Source organism: Tupaia chinensis, unplaced genomic scaffold (genome assembly GCF_000334495.1).
Source record: "Tupaia chinensis unplaced genomic scaffold, TupChi_1.0 Scaffold145519_1, whole genome shotgun sequence".
In the NCBI taxonomy this organism is placed as follows: Eukaryota; Metazoa; Chordata; class Mammalia; order Scandentia; family Tupaiidae; genus Tupaia; species Tupaia belangeri.
Genome location: NW_006205376.1, coordinates 447811 through 467703, shown reverse-complemented (window position 1 = coordinate 467703; position 19893 = coordinate 447811). Strand labels below are relative to the sequence as shown.

Here is a 19893-nt window from a genome sequence, read left to right as displayed (position 1 = left end):
CTTGGCAGCCAGCATGAAGTAAAGCCCCCGGGTCCAGGACTCTAACTGCAGTTGACTATGTGGGAGTCCAGCGACGTAACCATTATGCCATCTGCTGGTCCCAACAATGGTACATTTTCTTAGATAGTCAATCAACCCTTACGTGGTATTATAGGTTGAATTATATCTCCCTCCAAAAAATGTACTGAAGTCCTAACCTCCAGTAAGTAGCTCTGAGTGTGACCTTTTGAAACAGGGTCAGTACAGATGTAATCAGTTATGCTGAGGTCATCCCAGAGAAGAGTGGGCCTCTGATCCAATGTGACTGGTGTCCTATAAGAAGATGGCTGTGGGAAGACACAGAAATACCAGAAAACACTGTAAGATGGAGGCAGAGAAACACCAAGGAGATCCCGGAACAGCTTCTCCCTGAGAGATCTGAGCAGGAGCTCATGCTGCAGACACCTTGATTTCAGATTCCTAGCCTCCACAATGTGGAGGATGAATCTCTGTTGTTGTAAGCCACCTAGTTAGTGATACTTTGCTATGGAAGCCCTAGCCAACTAATACGGGCAGGCTTCTCACATTGTCTGGCTTGATCCAATGGCATTGTAATCTTTTCCTACTGACTTATTTTCAGGTGTTTTTGTATAAGTTTTCTTAATAATAATAAAAATTAAGTATGAATTTATTTTTCATCCCTTAATAACAGAATGAAATAATTTCTAATTCAGCTTTTCAATATACGATGTAAGTTATTTTATCTGTGTGTGTGTGTTTTTTAAAGAGTAGGAATAGAAGTTATGAGAAATTAACATACTGGTTTAAAAAAATGAGTTATTTTGTTGGACGTCATGTTAATGTTTAAAAGTTGTAATGGGCAAGGAAAATAATTAGTCCATGAAAGTCAATATGTTACACAAAGGGTAAAGATATAAGTTTCTTTCTAAAAAAGAATAATAACACACATATAAAGCCTCATATAGGGACCAGCAAGTGGCGTGGTGGCTAAGGTGCTGGACACTCCCACATGGCCAACCACGGTTCAAATCCTGGACCTGGTGGCTTGCTTTCTCACTTTCTCTGTCTCTCTCTGATCAAATTAAATGAATGAATAAATAAAGTTAAATAAATAATTCTTTAAAAAAAACCCTCATATTATAAATAGATGCAAGAATTTTTTTATTGTTCCCAAAAAAGAATCACCCTCTTTGGGCCCTTTGGTTCTTTGGTTCTTAAGATCAATAATCCAGTTTGTTTTCTTTTAAAATAGTTGTGTTCTCTAGCTTTGGCCTGTGGGCATATAACTCCCCATGTACACAGGAGTTAAGGACGTGCAGTTCCCTAACTGGCCAAATCGGTGTACTGATTATCTCAACTGCAATCACCTGAGGGATTGTAGCTATAGAAAAGTCCTGTGCCCTTTTTCTACATAGGATAAGCCATAAAAATTCCTCTGGGAGGGGTATCTTTCCGTACCAGGGTGAAAAAAATAGTCTTTATAACCAGAACACGGTAATTGGACCTGCAATGAACTTGAATAAATAAACTTACTGAACCAGCCCTTATCTTCCACTAGCTTCACATTCCTTCATATATCTCCTGCTGACATCCCTGGAATTTACCGCCCTGGTCCACAGGTCCCTTTGTCCTGTCATTCCTTCACCAATTTATTGTTCTTTGTCTGAAAGTACAAACGCACCTCACTTTGGCACCTCGCTTTGAACTTCACACTCATAAAGACACCCATTATGTATTTGTACAACTAATAAATTTTGTATGCTTTTCTCTTGTTAATCTCCCTTCTGTTAATTTAGTTCCCAGGTGCTGCCTAAAATCCAGTTTAATATCTAAGAGAAATAAGGGTGATTATTGACCCCTTCAGTAGCTGTGAAGTGGAGGAGTAAAGGAGGCCAGACCCCAGTCTGTGTGAGCCCTTTCCAGCTGACCTACGGTGAAGAGGGCTAGTAAGGGGCTGGAGTGAAGGCAGAGGGCCCAAGCACCAGAAAGTGATAATCACTCCTCATTCTGACAAACACCTCCTTGGATAACAGTTTAACCTTCAGCCTCTTGTTTTTTTTAAGATTGTTAAATAGCATAGTACACAATTCCTTAAGTATTACTCAGATGTTGCCTTTTGTATTTTTGCTATTGGGTCATAGACATAGACAAATGTAAAAAAAAAAAATACGTCATGAATTTTCCAACATAATATTTGTGTTTCAAAACCTGACAGTACTAGTTCACAGTGTCCACGTTACTTCTGTTTTGACACCTGTCCGGGAGTGCCACCATCACCACTGTCCGCAGACCAGAGCTGCTGTTGCTTAGACTGGACACTGCACGGGCCTGTGGACAGAAGGAAGCTGTCCTGATGGCTCTCAGAGACTCGCCCTGTAACTTGACACTGAGGTCGCGCCTCAGTGCGTCTTCAGAGTTTCACCTGATGTGCCTTTGATGCTTTACTTTCTTTGTGTTAGCGTGCATTGAACATAGACATTTTAGAAGTATATCTACTTGGCTCCGTGGAGGGCCTTATTATGATGGTCCTGTTGATGTCCATAATGGCTCTGTGTGACTCAGAGGTGAGACATGACGTGACAGAAAACTGGTGGTTTTTCTCACTTCCCCATTATGTCCATTTCTTTCTATTGTTTTAGCTTACATTTCAGTGATTTAAATTTTTGTTTCATGTCAAATCCTAATTTTTTTTAGATAAAATTTGCCAGAGGGCATGTGTACTCACTGGAGACAGAGAGGAAAAGTGAGAAAGCACTCCCCAAGGGAGGTGTAATGCAGCAATCCCTTCTCCTGTTTCTCCTTTGGGGATTTTGGGCACACATGCACATATGCCCAATGTGTTTCTCAGGCTACTGGGTCCAGGACTTGAACTGCATAGCTGGCCATTGGGATCCAGATGCCTTAACCAGCATGCCACCAGCTGGCCCCAAACCCAGTTTTATCTGAATAAAAAAGGGTAAAGGGGATAAATGAAATAGAAAAACAAAAGCATGATTTTCCTTGGTGTTGTCCCTGGAAGCCTCATTCTTATAAGAGTCTTGCTTATTTACTCCTTTTTTTTTTTGAGAGGTTTTTTACTATAGGACATGTGCATTTGCCAGAAAGACCGAAAGAAAGAGAAATCACCCCCTGGGAGAATGGCCACACTGCAATCTCTTCTCCATTCTCTTGGAATCTTGGGCACACACACACACATACAGCGTGAGTTTAAGCCACTGAGTCTGGGACTCAAACCACAGTTGACTACATGGGTGTCCATTAAGCTAACTGCGGGTCCTGAGAGTCCTGCTTATGAAATTATTTAAAAGCTAGTTATAACATCTGTTACAAAGTTACACATCTTTGGATGGCTTTTTTTGAAATATTTCCTAAGTGTTTACACAGGCTCTAAATGGAAAAGGCCTTTTTAAAAAGTTAGAAACGAAGAATAAAAAGATGGGTAGATTTTATTACATAAAAATATAAACTTCAGGGGCCTGATAGTGGTGCAGTGGTGAGATGTGAGGCAGACCCACATGGGAAGGTTACCAGTTCACATCCAAAGACTTCCCCGAGTTCACCAGGCACACATGTCCCATAATGTGGGGCTGGGTGAGATGGGAGGAGTGGTGGGGTGGACTGCAGTGTCCAGATCCTGTTGGGGGTGCTATCTCTCTTTTTCTGTATCTCAGGGAAGAAACAAGTAAAACACACAAAATTTAAAAACATACATTTCTTGGTGCCAGACAGTGGCACAGATAAGGCGTGGTGCTTTGTGAGGTGGACCTACTTGGCAAAGTTGCTGGTTTGTATTTGGAGACCTTCCTGAGAATGGCAGCCATACATGTGCCCATGATCCTGCCTGGCTGAGGCTGGAGAGTGGATCATGGCATCAGTGTGGGGGTGCTGTCTCTCTGTCTGTTTCTTTCTCTGTCACTCATGAAATGAAAGATAAACTTTTTGAAAAAGCCAGCAGGTGGTATGGTGGTTAAGGTGCTCAACTCCTACATAACAGGCCATGGTTCAAGTCCTAAACCTGGAGGCTTGCTTTCTCTCTCTCTCTCATCAAATTAAGATAAATAGATAGGGGCCAGCAGGTGGCATGGTGGTAAAGGGCACTGGACTCCCATATGGCCGACTGGTTCAAGTCCCAGACCTGGCGGCTTGCTTTCTCACTTTCTCTCTCTCTCTCTCTCTCTGTCTGTCTCTGTCTCTGGTCAAATTAAAATAAATAAATAAAGTTAGATAAAAGAATTCTTTTAAAAATATAAATAGATAAAATTAAATCTAAAAAATTATATATAATTAAAATTATATATATACACACATATGTGTGTATATATACACATATATACATACATATATACACATATATGTATATATGTATGTGTGTATATATGTATGTGTATATATATGTATGTGTATGGATGTATAGCTGGCCCCATGGCCTTGTGGCTAAGGGAGCTGGATCCCACATAACCAAACAGAATTTGAATCTTGGTCCTGGCAGTTTGAAAAACATACTGAACATCTTCTGTGTGAGTGTGCCCCAAATTCTAATGGGATGGAAAATGGAAGAAATGGATTGCAGCCTGACCACACCCCTTTAGGGGTGCTTTCTCTCTGACTCTCTGTCTCTGGCAAGCGCACATGCTCTCTGGAAAATAAATTAAAAAATAAAAATAAAAATCACCAATAACATATAAAAGGACAGTTTGCCCTTTTTTTGGGGGGAGGGGGGCAGCAAATGCTTAAAAATTAATACCCAGGATTGGCAATAGTATGGGGAAAACTGTCTTTTACTCCTGGTGGTTAGAGTGTAAATTGGTAAAATTCTTTTAGGATAGCTTGGCACTAACTCTCTAAAAATGTACTTATCATTGACTCAGTAATTTTACTTCTGGTATAAATCTCAGTAAAATAGTAGTCAGAAAGTTATACAAATATAGTCATCATGATATTCATAATAAAAATTGCTAACAGTTGTGTTCAGCATATATCCTAAGCAAATCACCTTAACCATTTTATTCATATTTTAATAATGAGGGTATTCAGGAGCCATGAGAAAATAGAAGTTAATCATGCATTCTGCTTCTAGTGAGAAAATAGAAGTTAATCATGCATTCTGCCTTTAGAGTTCCACTTCCTCCTCTTTTTTTTTTTTTTTAAGAGGTTTTTGCCTTGGGGTACATGCACTCACCAGAGAGACAGACAGAGACAAGGACAGTGAGAGGGAAGGTGAGAAATCACCCCTGAGGAGGGATAGCCACACCACAATTCCTTCTCTTCCCAGGATTTTGGGCACACATGCACCTAGCATGATTTTTAAACCACTGGATCTGAGACTTGAACCACGGTCGACCATGTGAGAGTCCAGTGACATGACTACTACACCATCTGCTGGCCCCTGGAGTACATGTTCTCTTTTTTTTTAGAATTATTTTATTTAACTTTATTATTTATTTATTATTTTTTAAATTTAACTTTATTTATTTCTTCATTTCTATTTGACCAGAGTAGGGAGGGGGGGAGAGAGAGAGAGAAAGTGAGAAAGCATGCTGCCAAGTCTGGGACTCGAACTGTGGTCAGCCATGTGGGAGTCCAGCGTCCTTAACCACCATGCCACCTACTGGCCTCTTATTTAACTTTATTTACTTATTCATTTATTTTAATTTGACTAGAGAGGGACGGGTTGTGTGTGTGTGAGAGAGAGAAAGTGAGAAAGCAAGTTGCCAAGTCCAGGACTCAAACCACTATCGGTTATGTGGGAGTTCCACGCCCTTAACTACCATGCCACCTGCTGGCCCCGTGGAGTACATGTTCTTAATCGCTGCCCTATATTGTCTTGTCTCCTAAATCAACTGAAATGTTCCATTTAAATGTTTGCCAGTGCAGGACACATTTAATAAGTTATGGTGTGTGGATAAAATGGAATTTTATAAAACTACAAAAAGTTGATGTTGTAAAAAGGGCTCATCTTATACAGCATATGAGCTGACCCCAATTTTCTTTTAAACTTATTTTTACTAAAAAAAAGAAAGTTAAAACTAATATAATATTTATGTCTGGGTATTGGTATTATGTGTAATTTTAGCTGTAGTGGTTAAAAGCATGCACTTTAGAAACAGGAGGACCTGGGTCCCAGTCTCGGTTCTGCTCCTTTCCTTTTCGGTTGCATTCTTTGTTTTGGTTACTCATGCTCTTGGTACCACAATTCTCTCATTTATAAAATGGCAACGAGTGATCTCTCAGGGTGTGTGTGAGAGAGAGAGAGGAGAGGGCAAGAATATCAAATGACATAATTAATGCATTTAACACCTACTACCCTTCCTGGTTAGCACCCAATAAATAGAAATACTATCATTTATTTTGTTGGGGTTTTTTTTTGTTTTTTTGTTTTTTTTGTTTTTGTTTTTTTCACTATAGGGCGTGTGCGCTCGCCAGACAGACAGAGAGAGACAGAGAGACAGAAAGTGAGAGATCACCCCCCAGGGGGGATGGTCATGCCGCAATCACTTCTCCTCCATTCTCCTCTCGGGATCTTGGGCATGCACGCACACGCGCCCGGCGTGGGAATACTATCACTTATTATCATTTTTCTATATTGTCTGAATGTTTTCTGATGATAATACATTGGACAAGCCATAGTGGCACAGGTAGTTGGGCACCACTGCACAATATTGGAGCCGTGTGGAAGGCCCGAGGTTCAGATCCCTGGTCAACCTGACCATGCTGGGCATTCATGGCTAGCTGGAATGATGTGGAGAGATTCATGGTGTGGCAAGGCCGTGTCAAGGGTACCGCTCCCTTTCTTCTGTGAAAGAAATAAGTAAATTTTATCATACTAATAACAATACATTGCTTTTATATTCAGAAAAATAAAGCCATTTATATCTTGGGGAAAAAAAGAAAAGAAAATGCCTCAGGAAGAGAACTCAATACTTAGAAATTGATCCGTTATTTGTTGACCTCAAGAAAACAATAATACTAGATTTGTTTGTACTAGTTTTCTTTTTAATTAATTAATTAATTAATTTTTAAATTTTATTTTAATTTGACCACCAATTGGCAGAATCAGAGAGAGAGAGGGAAAGTGAAAAAGCAAACTGCCCTGTCAGGGACTTGAACCATCGTTGGCCATGTGGGAGTCCAGCACACTTAACCATACCATCTGCTGACCCCTGTACTAGTTTTCAAAAATAATGACAAAGAATTTAAATCTACATAAACAACGTTAGTGCCCTATGACATCTGACCTGCTGGGCAGAGACACACAGAGCTGAGTCTGTAATGACAGTGGGGAACCATCAGAAGACACTCTGGCACTGCCGCCTTGATTAGGCTTTTGCAGTCTAGGGGGTCCTGCCAACATCTCGACAGTGCTCCATGTCCCAGTAAGGACTTTGGGGGTCCTGAAAACTGCTCTTACAGCCAGAGGTAAACTTGGTTCCTGGTTTATGTGTCTGTCTCCACATGGACATTTTTCTGTGTTCTTTGCTGTATTTTTCATCTTCCACTTGTCATGTATGACCATGAAAACATTAAGTGTGGAATATAAATTTATATAAATATATATATTATAGAAAAAGTTAATTTTTCAAAATCATGTATTTATTACAGATTTTACATCCTGATGTCCAAACTCTAGACCTACGAAGCTGTGATATTTCAGATAGTGCTCTCCTGCATTTGTGCAACTGCAAGAAACTGAAGAAATTAAATTTAAGTTTCTCAAAAGAAAACAGAATTTCCATAACTTCAGAAGGTACGTTCAGTAACAATAAACTGGGAGATTACTACTCACCATTAGGTATAATTTTGGAGCAAATAAGGGGAAAATATGTCCCAAAAAAGCACAAAGATGTCAAAGAGGTAGAAATTATATTTATCAAAAATATTCAGATTAAGAAAAATAATTCAAATTAGAATTTTTGCTTATAACCAGTGCTGAATGTTAAGAAATACATTGGTTGGGACTAGCACATGGCTGACCATGGTTTGAGTCCCAGACCTGGAGGCTTGAAACTCACACTGTGCATGTGTACGTGCATGCCCAAAATCCTGAGAGGAAAATGGAGGAGAAGGAATTGTGGGGCGGTCATCCTCCCTGGGGGGTGATTTCTTGCTTTGTCTCTCTCTCTCTCTCTCTTTCTCTCCAGTGAGCACCCTATAGCAAAAAATCTCTCTAGAAAGAAAAACAAATAAATACATTGATGGGACCAGCAGTTAGCATAATGGCTATGTCACTGGACTCCCATGTAGTCGACCACGGTTTGAGTCCCGGACCCAGTGGCTTAAACTCATGCCAGGTGTGTGTGCATGCGTGCCCAAGATCCCGAGAGGAGAATTGAGGAGAAGGGATTGCAGCGTAGCCATTCCCCCTGGGGATGATTTCTCACTTTCTGTCTCTCTGTCTATCTGGAGAGTGCACGCGCCCTATAGCAAAAACCTGTCCAAAATAAATAAATACATACATACATACATTGGTTAAGTCACTGTCTTGTATTTAAGCATCTTAAAATAAGCAAGGATTTACATCTCTGCATTTTAAATACTTTGCCTGGTATGGTAGAATAAGAAATGGCCAGTTAAGACGTTGTAAGGGTTTTTTTTGATATAATGTTACAGCAGAATTCATCATCATCAGGGTTAAATTAATTACCAGGCATTCTAGAATCAGTCTGTGCAGTGCACAGGTTTTTTTGCCTTTTGGGGGATTTTTTTGGTTTTGTTTTTGAGTTTGTCACAGGGTGTGTGCACTCGCCAGAGAAGGTTGAGGTGGAGGGTGAGAAAGCATCCTCCAAGGGGAATGGCCATGCTGCAGTCCCTTCTCCATTTTCCTCTTGGGATATTAGGCATGCACCCATTCCTGGCATGTTTTTCAAGCCTCTGGATCTGGGATTTCAGCCACGCAGGTGACCATGTGGGATCCAGGCACCTTAGTCACTCTGCCACTAGCTAGCCTGTGATGCATGTTTTTTTTTTTTTTCTTTTTTTTTTTAATAGTACAAACTCCATTTTCCAGTGTCACTACTATAGGAATCAGTGGATTTTTACCTTTCTTATGCAGTATAGATTTTTTTCTTCAGAAAGGATCTGTGCCTCCCCGCCCCCAGTTTCTCTGGCAGCCATTTCTATGAATAATCGAGAGTGAGAGGGAGAAAAGTTTATTTAGCTGTGTTCAAGCACAAGGAGTGGCCCACAACTAACAAACCCACAATAAACTAGAACGGAAATTTCCAGCAGGTTATTTACCATTACACTTCTCATTTATCCATTGTCACCTAAACTAATTTAGCCAGTTCAGTGTCACTCTTACCCTCAGGATTTTCCCAAAATCGTTCTGTGCATCTTTTCCTTTCACATGATGTTTATCACCCTGTTTCTGTTCTTAGGGCAACACTGAATCTGTTAACTCGGCCTTGTGACATACACAGATAGATTAACAATGTATTTCATTTAGGGACCAGCAGTTGGTGTAATGGCTATGCTGCTGGACTCCTATGTAGTCGACTGTGGTTTGAGTCCTGGACCTGGTGATTTAACCTCTCACTGGGCATGTGTGTGTGTGTGCCCAAGATCCTGAGAAGAGAAGGGATTGTGGCGTGGCCATCCCCCCTGGGAGATGATTTCTCGCTTTCTGTCTTTCTGGCGAGCGCATACTCCCTATAACAAAAACCTCTCCAGAAAAAAAACCATATTTCTTTTAAGTCTCTGTTTAACAAAACAATCTAAACATCTAGGAGGAACTATTATGGTAAACAAAACATTATCACAGTTTTCCCAATTTATCCTGTTACATGATGTCCCTTTAATAAACATTCTCATCTGAGATCCCCGTCCTAAATACATTTTTGTGACTGTGGTCTAAAGCAAGCAGCTTAAGTTTTCTCTTGTAAGCAATCAGGGTTATGACCTTATTTGTTATAATAGTTACAGATTACATTAGTTACAGAAGCTACAAGCACCAGTTAACCCTTACAGTATAATATAAAAAAGAGGGGAAAAAAAACATATTAAAAACAGGAATGGGGGCCAGCAGGTGACATGGTTGACCATGGTTCAAGTCCAAGACCCAGTGGTTTGAAAATCATATCAGGCATGTGTTCGTGTGTGCCCAAAATCCCTAGAGGAATATGAAGAAGGTGTTGTGGCGTGGCCATCCCAAACAGGGTTAAAAATTGTTTGACTTTTCCTGTTGTAAGTTGGCTGAACTTTGCAATCCTCTTGGCTAGCAAATTAGGATATTTATAATATTACAAATAAATATACATTTGGAAATTTTACATAAATAGTAATCCACTAATAAGACTTCTCCACCAAAAATATGTTTTTCAACTAACATACTTTTGAGAGCAAATGTGTGGGTTTTTTCTCCACAAAGCCATTGTTCAACTCTGCAGATAGCAGCTGAATATTCTCAGACGCCAGTCACAAGTCCCGGCCTCTGGCACTTCTGCCTGACCAGCTATAAATTGCGGTTCTCACAACCTCTTCAGGTTCAAAATTGGTAGCGTGATTTACAGAACTCAGGGAAAACAATTTACTTACATTTGCCAGTTTACTGTAAAAGATACTATAAACGATACAGAAGAATGGTTTATGGGATAAGTCCTGGACGGGTACCAAGCACGCAAGCTTCTGTCCCCGTTGAATTGAATTGCACCGCCCTTGTGGTGTGTGGATGCTTTCACCTTTCCAGAAGCTCCTCACATGTCCTTGAGCAAGAGTTTTTATAGAGCTAAGTCCCCACTCCACCACTACTTCCTAGAGATTGGTGAGTGAGGCTGAAAGTTCTCACCCTCTCATCATTATTCTTTCTGAAGACTGGCCCTATCCTGAGAATATGTAGTGGGCCCCACTTCGTTAGCATAAACTCGAGAACGATCAGAAATAGCTCATTATGAATAACAGGAGATTCCTCTATCAGGAAATGTCAAGGGTTCTTTTGAGCTCTGTGCCAGGACAAAGACCAACGTATTGCGTATTTTTGCACAGTATCTGTGCTGGACACTGAATATAAGTAAGCATTCTTTATTAAATTATGGAAAACAATCAAAATGACCTGCCAATTGTCAACCTGAAAGGAAGACTAAGATATAATAATTTAAATAAAAGTGGTTTATTTGTGCCAAGACTTTAGACAAACTACCTAGATGGACAAAATCTGGTTCCCTGGACATGTGGCCACAGAAGGGACAGCAGAGAAGGTGGTTTGTACAAGAAGGGCAGTAGAGAGGAGGTTACAGGTTGCATACCAATGGTGCCTGATCGTGGGGTGTGCGGGCCCAACACCAGCTCCGGATTCAGGTGAGATGTCCAGGCTCTTGTCCCACACTCACAAGGAATCAGAGACACGGACAAATGAAGGGGTAGCCAAGAGAGATTAGTAAGAAAGAAAGAGAAGGAGGGCCAGCAGATGACACGTGGTTCAAGTCCCGGTCCTGGCAGCTTGTTTACTCACTTTCCCTCTCTCTCTCTTTCTCTGTCCCTCTCTGGTCAAATTAAAATAAATAAATAAAGTTAAATAAAATAATTCTTAAAAAAAGTAAAAGGAAAGGAAAGAAAAAGAGAGGGAAGAACAGAACTCCCAAGCAAGGAGAAGTCCCAGAAATGGGTTGCAGAAAATGAGCTGGGATGAGAGGTTCTTTTGTTTTGTTTTGTTTTTAGAGAGAGTATAGGGTGTATGCACTTGCCAGAGAGACAGAGGGAGGTAGAGAGACAGAAAGCAAAAATCACTCCCCCATCACGATCCCTTCTCCACTCTCCTCTCAGGACTTTGGACATGCATACACACGTGCCCAGCATGAGTTTTAAACTGCCGAGTCTGGGACTTGAACCATGGTTGACTACATGAAAGTCCACTGATATAACCATGGCTGACTACAGAAATCCCACATAGCTGACTACAGTTTAAATTCTGGGAATGCTCCCAATGCTTGGAAAATATGCCAGGTACATGTGCCTGCATGCACAAAATCCTGACAGGGTGGAGAAGTGGAGGAGAACGGATTGCAGCATGACCACACCCCGCAGGAGAGTACTTTCTCCCTCTGTCTCTCTGGCAAGTGTGCGTGCCTTCTGGCAGTTAAGAAAGTAAAATAACACAGGCAACTGATCGACTATCTTTACATCATAAACTCAAGAATACTGGGAAGAAATTTGGGGGTCACATTGTAAAATCTACAGTCCTTTATAGCACCCCAGTTTCTTAATGTAAACCAAAACATATTTTTAAAGGGATAATTCCGAGAGGTGTGAGGTGTAACCACATTCTCAGGCATTTGCTTTCCTGAGGCCTTTAAAATTTAGACGAACCTTGTCCACAGATGGCTTTGGACTGCTTTTTCTATCACACCATGAATTTACCGTATTTTCTGTATTTTTCCCATGAAGGAATCTTTTTAACACTACTACAGTGTTTGTCCAGGACTGAAGTGTTCGGGATCCCTAAAGCACACCTTTATTTATGTAGGATAGTGTCATATGCTAGTCTCCAGTATGCTCAGGATGTTTCCAGTTTAATTAGACATAAAGACTTCTCTCTTGACACAAAATAAAATGTAAGATGGTGGGGGAGGACCAACAGGTGGCGTGGTGGTTGGGGCATTGAACTCTCACAAGGTCAACCACAGTTGGGGTCCTGGACCCAGTGGCTGGAAAATCGAGCCTGGCATATGTGTGTGCTTGCCCAGAATCCCAAGAGGAGAATGGAGCCGGGATTGTGGCGTGGCTATCACTTGTGGTGGTAGGGGGTGTGATTTCCTACTTTCCCTCTTACTGTCTCTCTCTTTTCTCTCCTCTGTGAATGCACATACCTTATGACAAAAAAAATTGGTCCAGACTAACAGGATCATGGTGGTAGAAAGGACATCTCTGTTTGAGAACAGAATCCAAGAGGGGCAGGGCGTCTATGCATAGGTATAGATGTGATTCCTAATGATAGGTGTCAAAACTGTTACTTAAGATATTTGGGAGACCTGTGTATGGCCTGATGGTTAAGAAAGCTAGATCCCGGGACCAGCAGTTAGTGTAATGGCTATGTCGCTGATGTAGCCGACCGTGGTTCAAGTCCTGGACCTGGTGACTTAAACTCACGCTGGGTGTGTGTGCATGTGTGCCCAAGATCCCGAGAGGAGCATGGAGGAGAAGGGCTTGTGGCATGGCCATCCTTCCTGGGGGTTGATTTCTCGCCTTCTATCTCTCTGTCTCTCTCTGTCTTTCTGGCAAGTTCACGCATCCTTATAGCAAAAACCTCTACTTTAAAAAAGAAAGAAAGAAAGAAAGAAAACCAGATCCCACATGGTGTATGGTGTGGCTCCAATTTGGGACCCAATGGCTTGGAAAACATGCCCAGCACGTGTGTAGTGCCCCAAATCCTGACAAAGTCGGAAAATGGAGGAGCAGGACTGTGGTGTGACCACACTTATGGAGGGGGTGCTTTTCCCCTCTCCCTCTCCCTGTCTCTCTCTGGCAAGTGCATGCACTCCTAGAAAAATTAAAAAGGAAAAAAATTGGAGCAATTTAACTTTTGATTTCCCTTTAGAGTTTACAAGAAATTTATTACTTTAAAACTTTTGTTTTGGGGCTGGCAGATGGCATGGTGGTTAAAGGCACTAGACCCCCACATGGCGGACCATGGTTCAAGTCCTGGACCTGGTGGCTTGCTTTCTCTCTTTTTCCTCTCTCTCTTTCTCTCTCTCTCTCTCTCACTGTCTGGTCAAATTAAAATAAATAAATAATAATAATAAATTATTAAAAAAAACCTTTTGTTTTAACCAAAAGGAGCACCATCAACTGTTTAATTACCTAATTTCATTCTGAATGACTTTGGCTGTTTCCTAAAAGCAAATCTACTTGTGAACAATAAAGACTTGTCATTTCTTGCAGCTATTTGGAAAAATCCATGGCAGGCTGTGTAGCAAATTCCTGAAACACTCCAAATGAGTTCTGAATAATGACATCACTGGAAAATAAGCATATTCTTGCAGGTGGACTACTTTGAAAAAGATTAACGTACAGTTCATGATTGCTCAAGTGGAAATCAGTCATATGGTATCTATTACGTATATGTGTACACACACACACACACGTGAATAGCTCGTTGATACATAACTCTGTTTTCCCAGGAATAAAAGCTGTGGCTTCATCTTGTCCAAACCTACATGAAGCTTCTTTGAAAAGATGCTGCCACGTCACTGATGAAGGAGTCCTTGCCCTCGCTCGCAATTGCCAGCTGCTCAAGATCATCGATTTGGGCGGCTGCTCGAGTATCACTGATGTGTCTTTGCATGCGTTAGGAGAAAGCTGCCCATTTTTGCAGTGCGTTGACTTTTCAGCTACTCAGGTAAATAAAATACAGCCTTGAGACAGAGTAGACTGTGTGCCTAGTGCATTTCATAACTAATGGGAAGAACATAATTCTTGTTGTTGAAATTTACTTATTTATTTATTTTGCTGCTATGGTGACTTTTTTTTTATTTGTAATATTTTTTATTTATTAATTTTAATTATTATTTATACAGTTAATCGCTATACATCATTTAGATTGTAAAGAGACTTTGCCCAGTGTGACACACACCTCAGTCCAGCCCAGCTGCGAACATACACACATCCTCATCAACAAATAATAAACCATATCTGCATCCCACAAATGCCTTACCTCTCCAGTTGTCGAAATTATTGATCACTTCTTGCTTTCAGTAGTTAAATAAATGCAATATAGGTTGGCATATTTCCCTCGATTATTTGAAGTATGTCTGGTTAAATCACATGTTTGCTGAATGGGAGGCAATAAAACTGTATCTAAATGATAAATACATTTTAGAACATTCTACTTCCATCATTTTCATTTATGGGCTATGTTTCGTCTTCCCTTTGCTTAGGTATCTGACAATGGTGTGGTTGCTCTCGTTAGTGGACCTTGTGCCAAGAAACTAGAGGTAAGTTACAAATATCTATAAAGATGATGGTAATTACATTTTTATATTGTTCTCAGAAATTATTTTTAAACATCGATTAGACAACCAGTGCCTTATCAATTAGGCATTTCATGTTTTTTTTCCCCTCCACCTCTTTATTCCCAAAGTACAGAAAAACTAGTAAAGTTAAGAGATAAAATAAATGTGCTTTAAAATAGACCCATTTTACTTCCAATGAAAGTTGTTCCTTTATTTCTAGAAGTTTTAGATTCTAACAAATTCAAAAGGTCTTTTTTTTTTTTTTTAACATTTATTTATTTATTTACCTCTTTATTTGTTGTGATTTTCAAGCCACCAGGTTCAGGGTCGACCATGTGGAAATTCAGCACCCTTAACCACCATGCTACCTGCTGGGCCCTGAATATAGTCATAATATGAATAAAGACTTGTGAGCATTTATCAGTGTGAAGTTATAATCTTTGGAGTTCCATGTCTGACTGATATTTTTAACAGGACTACTAATTCTCTCACCATATTATTTTTCTTGATAGTTACATGGTACAACCATTTAAAAAGATCTTAAATTTAGTGTTCAATTCTTGGGATCATTTAATTGTTAAAAGAAAAAATCTGAGGCAAATGAAATTTTTTAAATAATTTATTTAATTTTATTTATTATTTTATTTTAAATTTGCTATAGGACACATATGCTCACCAGAGAGAGAAAAGTGAGAAAGCAAGCCACCAGATTCAGGACTCAGACTATGGTTGGCCTTGTGAGAACCCAGAGCCTTAACCACCACACCACCTGCTGGCCCTCGCACAATAAAATTTTAAAGAGATTACTTGAGTAAGAAGCAATTCATGAATTGGAGGAACACCAGACTAAAAGAAGTTTAGCATTCTGATGACAAAATTTCAGAGTATAATATTTACTGGGAAAATGCCCAAGGAAAAAATTAGTTTTTGGTTTGCAATTACAAAATTGCCTTATGCTTTAGGTACCTTGTTGGTAATGTCTAGCCATGTAATCATATGTTAGTTGCATGTTTCTCATTGGCTGGGGTTAGACTTTAATTTTGTCTAGCACAAGCATTTATCAAAAATGACCCAGATTGGGGCCCGCAAATGGCATGATTGTTAAGGGCACTGGACTCCCACGTGGCTGACTGTAGTTCGAGTCCTGGACCTGGCAGCTTCCTTTCTCACTTTCCCTCTCTCTCAAGTTCTGTCCCTCTCTGGTCAAATTAAAATAAATAAATAAATAAATAAATATAGTTCAATAAAATAATTCCTTTAAAAAAAATGTTTTAAAAATGACCTGGATTGGGACCAGCAGGTGGCATAGTGGCTAAGGCGCTGGACACTCCCACATAGCCGACCACGGTTTGAGTCCCAGACCTGGTGGCTTGCTTTCTCACTTTCTCTCTCTCTCTCTGTTTCTCTCTGGTCAAATTAAAATAAATGAATAAATAAATAAAATTAAATAAATATTTTAAAAAAAGAAATGACCCGGATTAAGTTGACCTAAGCTAAGTATCACTATGTTTGCAACTTTAGTAAGTTTAAGGCTGGTTTTTGTTTTTGTTTTTAAGAATTATGGGACAAGCAGTTAGCGTAATGGCTATGTCACTGGAATCCCATGTAGTCGACCTCGGTTCAAGTCTCGGACCCGGTGGCTTAAAAATCATGCCAGGCATGTGTGCGTGCGTGCCCAAGATCCCGAGAGGAGAATGGAAGAGAAGGGATTTTGGCATGGCCATCCCTCCTGGAGGGTGATTTCTCACTTTCTCTCTCTCTTTCTCTTTCTGTCTGGTGAGCGCACATGCCCTATGGCAAAAACCTCTCAAAAATTATTTATTTAATTTTATTTATCATTGTTATTTTTTAATTTGACCAGAAAGAAAGGGAAAGTAAAAAAGCAAGCTGCCAAATTCGGGACTTGAACTGGGGTTAACATGTAGGAGTTCAGCACCTTATCCTCCATACCACCTACCAGCCCCCATTAAGGCTGTTTTAAAAGCCTTTGATTTTGTTGGCTCAGAGAATTCTTCAGGCCCACTTTCCATTTTTAAAAATTTGCATTAGCATACCTATCTATAACCTGTTTTGTGTGTGTGTATGTGTGTTTAAGAGATTTTTGCTGTAGTTACCCTACATGTACTCTCCAGAGAGACAGAGAGAGAGAAAGTAAGAAATAATCCCCCAGGAGGGATGGCCACACCATAATCCCTTCTCCATTCTCTTCTCAAGATTTGGAGCATGCATATACACTATACACATGGTGTGAGGTTTTAAGCCACCAGGTCCAGGACTCAAACCATGGTTGACTACGTGGGAGTACAGCAATGTAACCATTATGTCATCAGCTGGTCGCTATAACCTGCTTTTGACATAATAAACCTTTGGGGTTGGTTGAGTTGTCCATTAGTTAAGTGCTATGCAGAGGAAGACAGATCCCACATGGCTGATCCCATGCGAATCTCCCAGCTGCCAAAACACAGTAGGCTCAGGATCCTGGCAGGATGGAGAATTGGAGGAAGAGGAATTGTGATGTGATTAGGCCCTGTTGAAAATTGTTGGGACCAGCAGTTGCGTAATGGCTATGTCATCAGACTCCCATGTAGTCAACCGTGGTTCGAGTCCCGGACCCAGTGGCTTAAACTCACGCACGCTGGGCACGTGTGCATGTGTGCCCAAGATCCCGAGAGGAGAATGGAGGAGAAGTTGCAGCGTGACCATCCCCCCTGGGGGGGGTGATTTCTCACTTTCTGTCTCTCTGTCTCTCTCTCTCTGGTGAGCGCATGCACCCTATAGCAAAAACCTCTCCAAAAAAAAAAATCGTTTTCTCTCTCTCTCTCCACACACACACACACACACACACACACACACACACACACACACACAAACACACACACCCTCTGACATAAAAAAAATTTTTTTAATTAAAAAAAAAGAACAAGGGAACCAGCAGTTAGCGTAATGGCTATGTCGCTGGACTCCCACGTAGTCGACCGCGGTTCGTGTCCTGGACCCGGTGGCTTAAAACTCACGCCAGGCGCATGTGCGTGCGTGCCCAAGATCCCAAGAGGAGAAAGGAGGAGAAGGAATTGCGGCGTGACCATCCCCTCTGGGGGGTGATTTCTCGCTTTCTGTCTCTCTGTCTGTCTGACGAGCGCACGCGCCCTATAGCAAAAACCTCTCCAAAAAAAAAAAAAAAGAAAAAGAAAAAGAATAAACCTGGGCTCGCTCAGGGCCGGGGCGTTCTCCATCAGAGATGTCCGGTCCGCCCCAGCCCTGCTTTAAAAAAAAAAAAAAAAGAACAAAAAGAAATTTAAAAAAGAAGTCTTTTCTCCTAGAATTTTTGTCTTTTCCTTTCCAAGTTGAGTGATTTGGGGTGTGTGTGTGTGTGTGTGTGTGTGTGTGTCTTTTGTCAGTTTTGTTTTTGTTTCATATTTACTCTCATGCTTTTTAACAGTAAGCCACATCAAGTCCATAGAAGTAAGCAGTCTGTTGTTAAGTTATAAATGTTAGTAGTAAAACCTATTGTAATAAAATGACAGGGCCATGTTTTTGCCAAAATACTTCTTGAATCATTGCTTGAATTATTACTTTTTTGTGTTATTTGTACATTTGAGTCTTACTTGTCTGGTTAACATATAGTTATTTCTTTTTAAAATTTTTTGAGAGATTTTTGCTGTAGGACATGTGCTCGCCAGAGAGACAAAGAAATGGGAAATGAGAAATCACCCCCTCCCCCAGGGGAATGGCCACACCACAATCCCTTTTCCTCCATTCTCCTCTCAGGATTTTGGGCACACATGCATGCACGCCCAGTGTGAGTTTTAAGCTGCTGGGTCCAGAACTTGAACCACCATTGACTGTGATAGTCCAATGATACAACCTTTACACCATCTCCTGGTCCCTCTGTTATAATTTTTTTTATTTTTTAATTAAAAAAAGTAATTACCATATTATTCTTGTATTAAGTTCCTAAATTCTAAATTGTACCCTAAACACAAGGGTGAGGGCAATAATTTTTACTAATTTTTTTTCTTTTTGGAGAGATGTTTGCTATAGGGCACTCACCAGAGAGACAGAGAGAGACAGAGAAACAGAAAGTGAGGAAATCACCCCTCCCAGAGGGGATGGCCACGCCACAATCCCTTCCTCTCTATTCTCCTCTTGGGATTTTGGGCACATATGCACATGCAACTGGCGTGAGTTTTAAACTGCCAGGTCCCGAACTTGAAGCCCAGTCTACTATGTGGGAATCCAGTGATGTAACCATTTGCCCCATCTGCTGGTCCTGAATTTAATTCCTTCTTAAACAAAGTGAATATGCTTTAACCTTTGGATTTTTATTATCACAATTTCTGATCCAAATTGAAATAAAGACTTCTAAATAATTTTTTACTGGCTATATTCTTGTAGGTAACAAAGGTATTTCTACCTTTTAATCACATGGTGATCTATGTAGCAGCTTTCTATCTATTTATTTATTTTTAGGTTTTCGCTATAGAGTGCATACACTTGCCAGAGAGACAATCACCCCCTTGGTGAGGGGGACGCCCATGCCACAATCCCTTCTCCTCCATTCTCCTCTTGGGATTTTAGGTACACACGCACATGTGCTCAGCGTGATTTTCAGGCTGCCAGGTCCAGGACTCACACTACTGTTGGTCATGTGGGGTTTAACCACCATGCCACCTGCTGGCCCCAGTCTGTTGCTATTTTAATATGTTCTTTTTAATTTGTCCTATTCTGAAAAATTAAGTTGTCTGTGTTTTTAAATTATTTATAACTTGAAAATAACTTTTATTGGGACCCGGTGGCTTAAACTCATGCCGGTGCATGCATGCCCAAGATCCCGAGAGGAGAATAGAGGAGAAGGGATTGTGGTGTGGCCATCCCCCCGGGGGGTGATTTCTCACTTTCTGTCTCTCTGTCTCTCTCTGTCTGGTGAGCGCACGCACCCTATAGCAAAACCTCT

The 19893-nt window shown here is 40.6% G+C and overlaps 1 protein-coding gene across 2 annotated transcripts in view; it reads left to right on the top strand.

Moving 5' to 3' along the window:
- Positions 1-19893, top strand: part of AMN1 (antagonist of mitotic exit network 1 homolog) — a 60783-nt gene that overhangs the window by 17367 nt on the left and 23523 nt on the right. For both annotated transcript variants that reach the window (XM_006168058.3, XM_006168057.3), the window contains exons 3-5: positions 7600-7744; positions 14109-14326; positions 14865-14921. In XM_006168058.3, the coding sequence (XP_006168120.1) occupies positions 7600-7744; positions 14109-14326; positions 14865-14921 (420 nt within the window). The remainder of the gene's footprint in view (positions 1-7599; positions 7745-14108; positions 14327-14864; positions 14922-19893) is intronic.